The following is a 12,018-nucleotide window of genomic DNA, read 5'->3' on the forward strand; positions in this document are numbered from 1 at the left end:
TTTTTTTGAATAGTATGAGATAATTATAATATAATATATATTCAAAATTTTCTTAACCTATTAATAACATCCTATAAATATTATTTTTTAAATTCAATTTTTTTTAGAGAAATGAAATTTTTTATTATTATTAAGCAACTTGATGTGTGAATACATATATTTAATTCTAAAATTTATAGTTTATATGATTTAATTCTTTGCATCATTTACTTACTCATGTATGAAATGATTAATATCTTTTAATTGATTTAAATAAACTTTAACCACTGTTTCAACACATTGATTAATAAAATTGTATAAAAGAAATAATATTTTAAAGCTATGAGCAGCAAATTATATGAAAAAGCAAAATTGGTAATCTTTTGCAAAGTAGTACAAACTTTTAGGTAAAAAGTTGGATGAATTAGGGGACACATTGTTATAATAATGGTGGAAGTAAGAGGTTGAGAATGACAATATATTAGAAAAAGAGAGAGTGGATCCGATGTATAACCATTATTGGAGGGCTGTTTTTCCCAAGGGTTGACCTTTGTTAATAATGGCAAAAAGAGGGAGACAATGTGTCCTATAAGCTTTGCCACCCTCACAAAATAATTATTTTTCTTTTTCTCTGTTCGTCACAATTGATGGGAAATTGGAAATTATGGTTTTGATTATTCAAAGATTGACAATTTTTTTTCTAATCTTTGTCCTTAAGATTTTGACAATAATAAAGGGTGCTTTGATTTATGGAGGCCCACTTTTGTCATTATTTATTTAATATTTTTGTATGAATTATATGAAATGATTATAAATTAATATTTATTTAATTTTTTAATTATTTAATAACACACCCTATAGTTGGCAAAATCAACGAGATAATACTCTCGAAGTTTTTATTTCACGAGATAATGCAGTGCTCAGATTAATTGCTCAAATTGGGTAAATTCTACAGTGATGACCTACGACGTGGTAGCATCCAGACGAACCACCATAGGTCGCCATATACGTCCGGCGTCCTTATAGGTCGCCATGCAAGCCCGACGTCCTTATAGGTCGCCATATACGCCCGGCGTCCTTATAGGTCGCCATGCAAGCCCGACGTCCTTATAGGTCGCCATGCACACCGGTCTTTGCTATGCATGGGTCATACACAGGGCATGTGGGAGCGGGAGCTGTGCATGGATCAAGCTCTGGCATCGCGACCAAGCTTTAACCCTATCCCTCATGCATGCATACCAAGCTTTAACCCTATCCCTCCATGGCGACCTACACCCCACGTGCATGGTCCATGCACAGCTCCCGCTCCCACATGCCCCGTGCATGGCCCATGCATAGCAAAGATCGACTTGCATGGCGACCTATAACGACGTCGGGCGTGCATGGCGACCTATGGTGGTTCATCTGGATGCTGCCACGTCGTAGGTCTCCCGGATAGCATGACGACCTACGGCCATCACTGTAGAATTTACCTCATTTGAGCAATTAATCTGAGCACCGCATTATCTCGTGAAATAAAAACTTCGAGAGCATTATCTCGTTGATTTACCCCCAATAGTTAAAATTGTTTGAACATAAAATCTACAGGAATATCAACATTTTCTTTGACGTTAAGATTTCTTCTTCTTCACTGCTTCTATTGCCCCATTAAAAACGTCTTTGGTTTTATCTTCTTTACTGCTTCTATGAAAGAACCTTTTACAGCTCTTTGACCATTCTCTCTTTATTACCTGTCAATCTTTTTCGACCGCTTTGTTGAAGGAAAAATGGGGACCGAAGCTTAGCGCTCTTTCGATCTTCTTTTTCATAATTTGAAGAGTTTTTTCCAGTTAGCAAGTGCTCCAGAACCTACAGAACTAGTTTTCGCCTTCAGGCTCGCATCAGGAATAGTTTAGTTGGATTCCAAGCGCATGCTTCTTTAACTCCTTTAGGAGACGATCCATCTTGTTTCTCCTCCCCAACATCGACGCATTCTTCAATATAATAAGAAACAAAGAGTGGTAAAGAGCTCGGAAAACCGAAACAAATGAACCATACAAAGAGAGAGAGATAAGTGGAGCTGATCCATCTGGTGAAATCATAACATCTTATCTTCTGTGTCTTGTTTGAACCACCGCATATTCTCCGGCCTGTCACCCGAATAGATGGCGTTCAAGCTGGAAGATATCAAAGGCCATAGCAAATCAATAATCCAAATAAAAAACCAGAGAAATCAGGATCCGTGCTTGGTTCATCATGTGTGTAAGGAAAAGAATGAACATCATCATCACTATATATATAGACGCATTATTTACAAAACAAAGAAAAATAAATGATGAACATGGGAAACTTTACAAAGGAAAATAATAAAAAATGAATGTTCATCACGTATGGCATATGCAGAAAATCCCATAAAGTGAACAACGTAAAGAAGAAAAAAATATACATTTCCATATTTTTTATAATAAATCAATGGAAGAAACCTTTGGGGGGTACCACATATATTTGATGAAATAGCAAATAAAACTCATTGTTAACATTCAATGAAACCAAGACATACCCAAATGAGAAAACATGATGAAAAAGACATACAGACCTTAAAGTAATTTGTCCATGGCCATCAATGGCCATCGATGTCCATGAACGCTCTCAAAATTTATGTTATCTTTCTAGTTATGTGGCCCTGAAAATTGGTAATCTATGAACATTTTGGCTATATATACAAAAGTTTCCATTGCTTTTCTTCCCCTTTCTATTTAGTCAGCAGTGCTACCAACAGATATTTAACATTAAATTTTGTATGTTCTATCTTTATTTCTAGTTTGACTTGCAGTTTCGATGTAGCCAGTAACTGCAATCAATTTATGGAGTTGGTTTTACAGGTACTACGCCTTGTACCTGCAGGTAATAAAGAGATAATGGTCAGAGTCTCAGAGAGCTGTAAAAGGTTCATTCATGGAAGTAGTGAAGGAGATAAAATGAAAGAAGAAGAAGAAGATACACCTGCTTTTCTTTATTAGCGAAGATGCACATGAATTCTTTCTTTAATTTTTTAATGGTCAAGTAAAACTAAACTAAACTGGAGACAACGAATAATTTTTTAAAAAAATAGGTAACCAAAATTAGTCAGATTAAAAACATAAGGACCATTCGTATAGTTTACCCAATAAAATACTAATGAGAATGGAATGGATCTGTTATGGAGTTGCTTAAGCGTTACAACAATATGACTTTGAATCAACAGCTTAAAAAATGAAGAATCATCTTTTCTTCTTTCCCATTTGGGTGTTTTAGTGTTAGCTCTTTCTTCGAGTTTGGGTCTTTCTTCCTCCATTTCCCTCTTTCCATACAAACGCCAAACCAATTCCAATATTTCTACATCCTCATCGATCACTGACCCAGATCCTCTAAAATTGGAGTTTAAAGGCAAGGAGAGATGTGGGTATTTTACCTGATCTCGTTGCCTTTAACCCTAGGCATGGTTGTTTCACCTTGAGGTACTTCGCTGGCCCCGATGTCCCTCGTTATGTCCTCTTCACCGTCGGATATGCTTGGTTCTGTTCTCTCTCCATCATCATTCTTGTGCCCGCCGATATTTGGACGGTAAATCATTTTTCTTTATATAAATAATTCCTTTCGAAATTTTGGTTTATTTAATCGATCGTTTTTTTCTTTTGATAAGATAGGGCTACCAGAAATTGAAATTTTGCTGTTAAATTTTGTCAGACGATATCGAAGCCGGAAAATGCTAATGAAAATGGAGGAATTTCGTTCTTTTGGAGCTGGTCTTATTGGGGTACCTTTCTCCTTACCTGGTACGTGTTTTTACCTCGATCGAATTTCTTTCTAGTTTATTTACAGTTCGTTAATTTATGAGAATTTTTGGATCTGAAATTCTGTTTGATATGCAAATGTGCTGTTTTCTAAATTAATTTCTTTAGTATCACATTTGGTTAAATTTTCTTAAATTTGAAATTCTCCTTTGGGATGTATATATTTCTTAGATGTACCTTTTCTTCACCCCCTGATTGCAAGTCTGTATCCATATTCCTGTTACTTTGCTGTCAGCTCTTCAGGTGGGTTTGAAATGAATGACTTAAGGTTGTACTTATACCTTTCGTTGAATTGTCCACTGTGTTATTGTTGCCGGATGGTTTTGTTGCAAGTAGAGATAATTCTTGCATTTGGTTTTCTAGATTGTTGTGCATTTCCTTGTATAATTGATTATGTTATCTCTAAGCAGGGCTGTGGTGCCCCTTATTCAGGGTTTTGAAGATGCTGGAGACTTCTCCGTGACTGAAAGATTGAAGACTAGTGTGCATGTCAACTTAATCTTCTATTCAGTCGTGGGTTTTATTGGCCTTGTGGGACTTATTCTCCTCATCACAATGAACAGGAACTGGTACATTATTCTTTCTTTATAAATTGCCTGATTTTCTTCGGTTTTATGATATTCTATCTGATATGATCTTGGTTGTCTTATAAAGATTAGGATTATATTGGAAGTTGTTTCAAGTTCTTACATTTTCTCTTACGCATATGTTCTGAATTTTCTTTTATAGATCAGATATGTTACATGCAAATGCTTTTCAACTGATGGGTTCTACAAAATATAGAAAAATGGGCAGAAAAGATTTTCCTTGTATGCCAGCTGACACATTGTTCTTATAAATTGTTACTTGATAACTTTATCTTGACAGGAGTGGTGGTATCCTTGGCTTAGCTATGGCCTTGTCCAATACGTTTGGGCTAGTTACGGGAGCATTTCTTCTTGGATTTGGCTTGAGTGAAATTCCAAAGACCCTTTGGAAAAATGCAGATTGGACCATCCGCCAAAAAGTTCTCTCGCATAAAGTTGCCAAAATGGCTATGAAGCTTGATGAAGCTCATCAGGAGCTTTCAAATGCTATTGTGGTATTTGCTATCCCCATTAAATTTTATAATTGTTTTTCATTTTCATACCAACTTTCATTCAAATGATCCATTACACGTATTGTTATACATGGATATGCTATCCCTAGTAGAATAATGAATGGTTTTAGCAGATACTCATATGCATGCATGTGAAGACGTCTCTGTCATTAATTCTTAGTAACATGTGTGCATGTAGGCATGAGCACGCACATATTTGTTCATTTTACATTTTTGCAAGTGAAACGCTTTGGAGTTTCCATACGCTATTAGCAATTTCTATATCACACGTTTTTCCTCCTTGGCTAAACTTTATTCTGCTATTTTTGTTAGTCATAATGGATTGTTTTGTCTAACTATTTATTTGCTTTATCAGGTTGCCCAAGCAACATCCAACCAGATGTCCAAGCGTGATCCTTTGAGACCATACATGGATGTCATTGATAATATGTTGGCTCAAATGGTATTTTCTGTGTTTATTTGCAAGCTTTTCTGTGAACAAGGATCTTTTGTAGGGAATAGTGCATGACTTTATATGCTACATTTATTCTCCAGCTTAGGGAAGACCCGTCCTTTAAGCCACAAGGTGGTAAGTTGGGAGAAAATGATATGGACTATGATTCAGATGAGAAAACAATGGCAACACTTAGGCGTCATCTTAGGCTAGCTCGAGAAGAATATTATCGTTACAAAAGGTAAACTGGTTGCCGATTTACACTTTTAATTTGTTATTAACCCATATTATTCACTTAATCCAAGTTATATACCATCTTCAAACTGTTTTATGTGTTCTGGAAATTGTTATTTTAATGCTTTGCTTTTGTAATAATTTTAAAGATGTCCTGTGGGTTAACTCATTCCTAGATTTGAATTGAGTGCATTTAAACTTTGATTCTGGCTTTGTATTTGAAACTTTTGCTTCTTTATATCTGAACATGGTTGGCTTTGCAGTGAGTATATGACCTATGTCTCAGAGGCTTCAGCTTGAAGATACAATAAAAAATTACGAACGTCGTAGTTCAACTGGATGGTTTTCTTCTAACCTTGTTTTCTTCTGTCTATTCTAGTTTTATGACATTCTAGTTGCTTTTCCTCAATCATTAATGTTCATATTTGATGTCATTTCAGGAAATATGTATCAAGTTTCAGACCTGGTCGCTCTGGGAAGACAGGAACTCTTAGATACAATAGGTATGTAGACCTCTATTGATTTTTTGTTGCACAATCAGTATTTTCCTTGCTTCATGATGCTTTGCTTATGTTTAGTTCTGGGGAGACCCTAGAACTTTTGTTCTCTTACTTCTTCCAATTTCTCTGAGAAATTTGTTGGAGTCATCAATTGAAATCAACACTCTTAATTATCTCCTTGGTTTTTTTCTGGTTTATAAGGATGTGTCATATTCATTTCATAAGTAATGTATTTTGAAAGAAAGCAGTGATTTTTATGGTTCTTGGATGTGTGCAGGGTCCTTAAGGGATGTATATAATCCTTTTCTATCCACCAGTAAAAGTTGTATTATAATTGGTTTTAACACAAATGATAATTCTTTTTTCAGAATTTATTTGGCGATGCATCCTAAGGAAACAACTAAAGAAAATTTTGGCTGTTATACTCGGCATCATGTCTGCAGCAATTCTTTTAGCTGAGGCTACTCTTTTACCGAGAGGAGTTGACCTGTCTCTTTTCTCTATCCTTATAAATTCAGTAAAGGAGGAGGAGGTGCTTGTACAGGTGAAAGTTTTGCATTTTTCTCCTATAAAGAGATTCAACTTGTAGTTTCATAGAGATTCTGTAAACTTGATTCGATTACTTGATTGGGCTAGGAGTTTGGTCTTGGAAAAAATTTACTTGGCAATCTGCAATTCTCTTCTTTCTTGCGTTGTGCATGTTGCCACTTCAAAATTGCCTCACCATTGCATGCAACTGATAACTTCTGCCATTGACATTGTATCTTTTGTTAGATATTTCCATAATGTGTTCTCTTCTGGATCATCCTCTTCTTTTCCCACTTTTCTGCTGATTGCTTTTTTCTTCAGGCCTTTGCTTTTGTACCTTTGATGTATATGTGCATCTGCACATATTATTCCTTGTTCAAGGTTGGAATGTTAATGTTTTACTCATTAACACCACGGCAGACTAGCTCAGTCAGCTTGCTCTGATATGCTCGTAAGTTTACCTAGGAAATCTATTGTTTTTGGCTTTCCTTTTTCCCTTTTAATTAATTAATTTGTTTAATTTTGTGTTGGTAATCAAAACTGATAACATGTTTACTAGGATGGTTGCTCGATATGCTCCCCCAATTTCTTACAACTTTCTCAATCTCATTAGCCTTCATGGTAAAAAACCATATTTGAAAAGGTAATTCTCCTACTTCATTATTTAGCTGTTCAACATTACATCCAGTGATTTCAGTGGTTATAGAAATTGCAAGAAAGATAAACATGGCTTGGCCTGTCAATTACTAGATTGGCATCTCACATATCATTTGTAATGGACAAAGTGATTGGAATAATGCAGCAATTCTTCTTAATCTGTTTCAAAATGTTTGAGCCTTTTTGGTTTAGAGGGGGAAGATAATACTGTTAGTACGTGTACGTGGTGCTGGTTTAGTGTCTGTCTGTTACCATTAGCCATACGCCAAAAAAAAAAAAAAACTTCATTTGTTTCAAAATGTTACAGTTTTGGTTTGTAAGGTGAAATGCTAGTGTTAGTGTGTCTAGTTTGATTTTCTAATCTGGTTTGTCACTATTAGCCACCAAAAAATGGAAAGAAGCTGCTTTAGCCTTGTAGCTGGCTTATTGCCTCATTTCCATTCCAAGAAAGGAAGAAAGCTGCTTTGGCTTTCAGTGATAACTTCTTGAGTGGACACTTATTTGGTGAACTTTGGATTTTCTTAAAGAATCAGGATGCTTAGACATAACATTAGTATTTTTATGCTAAGGGAGCGACTTCTAAAATTTTAGGAGGGGACGAACTTATAAAATTCCCCGGGGGGGAGGAGAACAGATTTTCAATAGAAAAATCTAAAATATATGGTAATTTTAAATTTTCAGGGGTGACTGCCCCCACCCTCCCCCCTTCAGTCCATCCCTGCTTGGTAGTTTGTCTGATCTGAAACTTGTCTTGACCTCCAGTCCCCAAATTTCACAAACAACATATTGCCCTGTATCATATTTGGTCCATTTTTAACTTTGCTGTGTTATCAAACTAGGCATCTGTGCTAATATTTTTCTTCCCCTGTATGGTTTTTGAATTGTAATCTTTAAACTTCTCATTGCAGCGAATGGGGAACGTTGATGATGCTGTACCTTTCTTTGGAGAAGGGTTCAACAACATTTATCCACTTATCATGGTTGTTTACACCTTGTAGTCGCTGGCAATTTCTTTGATCGTGTAGTTGGTTTCTTTGGGAACTGGAAGAGACTTAGACTTCAAACTGAGGCAGATGATGTGGATGGATTCAATCCCTCAGGATTAATTATTCTGGAAAAGGGTAAGGATACCAATCTTCATTCTACTAAATATTAATCACTATAAAATACTCTTGTCTGAAATGCACAGTTTAAAAGTGTATTGGGCATTGCATGATATGACTTATTTATTCTAGTTAGTGGTCGTGCACTCGTGCTTTTTCTGTTCATGGTGACACTTCATTACTGAGTTAAGGTTACGATAGTGAAATAAATATTTAAGGACTTAACTTTCCTCACAATCCACCATTTTTGTAGGGAATGATGGACACTACAATAGTCAACAGTTCAATTTTTTATATTATTTGTTTATCACTCGCTTGTGAATTTCATGATGAAAGCAAGTCAACAGCTTAGATGTGTATGTGACTCCTTAAAGAGATGACGAACTGTCATGTAAGAATTATTTAGATATTTGACCAGCTGTTAATAAAAGTTTTTGCACTTTACAGAGCGATCTTGGCTTGAACAAGGATACCAGGTTGGCGAACAGTAATTCCATTGGCGAGGAATTTCAATGGTGCTGATATTGAGCATGGTAACAATATTGCAGTATGTAATCACTCTTAAAAGATAGTCTTTTTATAGTGCAACTAATCAAAGATCTTATGAATTGCGTGTCTGTTCCTAGTCTATAATATGTTTTATTTCTTTTTCATCTAAAGCCTTTGGTTGAGTTTCTATCAAAAAGAAAGAGCCTACGTTTATGTCAGTTTCTAACTTGATGTGAAATGCTCAGGATCATACTGTTGTAGAAATGAAGGCAGCAACCATTTCAGCCACTGGTGGTGTGAAGGGATCTCCCTCAACTCCTATGAAAGAAGAAGCCCGTAAATATGTCTCGAGTAGAGAAGTCATCAGCAACAAGTATGCTGCCATGAGAGAGCAGGGTCGAGAAATGTCAAAACCAAAACCGATGGAGAATAAACCACCTCTGGTAAGGTCTCATTTCTTGAAGCAAGCAACTCACATTCTGGTAGCCAAAAGGGAGGGGCACCCTCTGGATTGGCCTCAACATGGAGGTCAAGAGATCCAGTTTTCAAAATTTTAAAGCAAATATTGAAGCCAGAAAGCTTCTCCCTCTACGCCAGAATCAGGAAGGCATACTCGCTACTCCCCACATCGCTCATCTGATTCTGAATCCCTGGACGAAATATTCCAGAGATTGAAACGGCCGTCAGTAGACCACAGTGATGAGAATGAAAATGAGGACGACACAGAAATCAAGATCAAGGGTTCTACACGATGATACTAATCCATTCAGAAAAATGTTTGGAAACTGTGATACGGAATATACAGATCAAATGGTCCATTGCAGTCGTGAGGTAGGAGTAAAGGGAACATGTTTTTGCTGTATTGGAGTCAGCAGCTGGAAATTTCAGACTAATAAAATAGGGCAAAAATCATTCCCCATGATTCAAAGCTAACTTTGTAATTTGAATCTTCAAAAAAAAAAAAAATTAATTTGAACTGAACACGTTTCAGCTCTTAAGTGATATATAGTGTAATTCTGATGTGACAAAATCTAAAAGCATTTCTATTTTGAAGATAGTTCCGGCATCTGAAAAGCTACACCCCCATTCGAATGATGAAGATTTTCAGGATTGCGTGGACATCAGCTTTTAAAAGTAGATTCAAAGACCCAAACCTGTTTTGGTTTCTTCTTCAAGATTAAAGAAAGAAGCAACATTTACAAAATACAAGAAACACAGGATTCAATCTTAAAATTTCTTTCTCATCCCATGAATATGTAACAATTGAAAGAGAAAAATGCAGAAATTTATTGAAACCGAATCCTAGAATACTATTTCACTCTTCCCATCATTAGTCTCATACTTGGTGAATGCCTCAGACATCCTATTTCTCCTTGAAAGGTAAATGTATCCACTTAGACAAAAACCCTTTTTTACTTTTCCCAATTCTAGCCTCCTCATGATCATCCAAGTTTCTTGGTACAGAAGCAATCGATTTACTCTTCTTCAAACCATTGCTGGTACCAACCTTCAGCGTGGAAGACGACGACATCCCCATGAAGCTGTTTCTGTTATGGAAAATTCGATGTTGAGCCGGAGAGGCATAGTTTGAGTCAGCAGGACAAAAATACAGTGACAAAGCAACCCTTGAAGCTTTTTTGTGTGAAACGGAAGTAAGACGAGATAATCTCTCTCTAAGACACGAAGGGCAAACACCTTGATGTTCCAGGTGATTTGAGTGCTTCTTACATCCATAGTCTGCTTCAGAAAAATGCATGTAGGAATTTCTTTTATGAAAAGAAAAGAAAATAAAATAGTTGATGATTATTGCTTGAGTTGTGTATTATAGACAACATGCGGGAAAAAAAATTTCCACTTAGCTTCCAAGAAGCTTCCTGACATAGTCGTATGGACAAAACATCTTTTGCATTACAGGTTAGTGTGATAGTGTAGATGGATGTTAAGTTCATCACCTTTGGGTCTGTCGAACCCACACTGATGTTCACAGAAGTCCACGATTTTAGCCCTCACATGCAACGTACGGTACGCAAACCACTTCTTTTGATGTTTATTAAATATGATTTATCAAATATACTAGAATGATATATGTGATTTTCTTTCCATCGAAGCAGAGCTGAGTAGCTATATGCCTATATATAATAATAATGTTTATAATAATACTCATATAGATGGTAATTAGTCACCACCACTCCTTAATATGATATGAATTGGATTTATATTTTGAAATAAAAATAAAACAAAAGTTTTTGCATGCATGATTTGAAATAAAAAGATTATGGGCACCATGCACGTGTGTCTTAAATTATTTTGATAGAATTTTTTAGAGTCTAATGTCGCCCCTCCTAAGTAATGATAATTAATAACTTGTATGAGAGATTACAGGTTTAGGGTTTTGTCATGGTGTTGAAAAACATAGTTGAGTTTTAAGTTCGAAAGAAACTCCTATAGTCATATCTTAAAACCTTATAAAGAGCATAAGTAGGAATATCAACATTACATGTAAGTTGCGCAAGATGTTAGAGGATATCAGATGAGAAGACCATTGACATGTATAACGAAAAATCAGAGTCCATAACATACTGTGAACTTTAGAATTGATTTGAAAATACGGAAAGAATTGAATGACTGTATAAAATTTTTGTGAGTACAATGATATAAATTTGTTAGTAAGTCGATAAATTTCAATGATGAATTTTCTTTGAAGATTGGGGAGTTGTTAGGACCTAAAATCCGAGCTAGAAGTTTTAACGGATATTAACTAAGTTTGAATTTTTGAGGATTAATATGAGAGAATGAAGTTTCTTAGGGGAAAATCAGAACTTCTACAAGATTCAGGGATTGAATTGAAGAAATCGGAAAATGTAGGGAGGGTCAAAAGTGTGGATTTCAAAAAAATTAAACGTTGATCTTGCCATTGGCCTGCTCTGAGACTTTGTTGCGTCAATTCCCACTAAACCTCGGTTATCAAATTAATGGACAAAAATATAATTTTCCTTTCTTCTCTTAAAAACCTTTATTATTTTATATTAGCATACGTTAACTTAGTAACTTTTCTTAACTGACATGAATTTAATATGTACTGACGTGTATATATATATATACTAACTCAGTATTAGTGATAAAGAGAATATTATTTTCTTTAGAGGTTTTGGATTCAAGTAGCTGTCTATAGAGTAGATGGTGT

At 35.5% G+C, this 12,018-nt stretch overlaps 1 protein-coding gene and 1 pseudogene across 1 annotated transcript; one reads left to right on the forward strand and one right to left on the reverse strand.

Moving 5' to 3' along the window:
- The first annotated feature begins 3,212 nt into the window (after positions 1-3,212).
- Positions 3,213-9,812, forward strand: LOC120206843 (annotated as a pseudogene).
- A 385-nt stretch (positions 9,813-10,197) lies between these two features.
- LOC120206794 lies at positions 10,198-10,590 on the reverse strand. Its single transcript, XM_039206380.1, has one exon. The coding sequence runs from the start codon at positions 10,588-10,590 to the stop codon at positions 10,198-10,200; it is 393 nt and encodes a 130-aa protein (XP_039062311.1).
- Between the last annotated feature and the right edge of the window lie 1,428 nt (positions 10,591-12,018).

The sequence above is a fragment of the Hibiscus syriacus genome, unplaced genomic scaffold (assembly GCF_006381635.1).
Source record: "Hibiscus syriacus cultivar Baekdansim isolate YM2019G1 unplaced genomic scaffold, ASM638163v2 tig00014064_pilon, whole genome shotgun sequence".
Classification (NCBI taxonomy): domain Eukaryota; kingdom Viridiplantae; phylum Streptophyta; class Magnoliopsida; order Malvales; family Malvaceae; genus Hibiscus; species Hibiscus syriacus.

Excerpts from the sequence above, each read along its gene's own strand:
- LOC120206794 (XM_039206380.1), bottom strand. The coding sequence starts at position 10,590 with ATGCATTTTTCTGAAGCAGACTATGGATGTAAGAAGCACTCAAATCAC.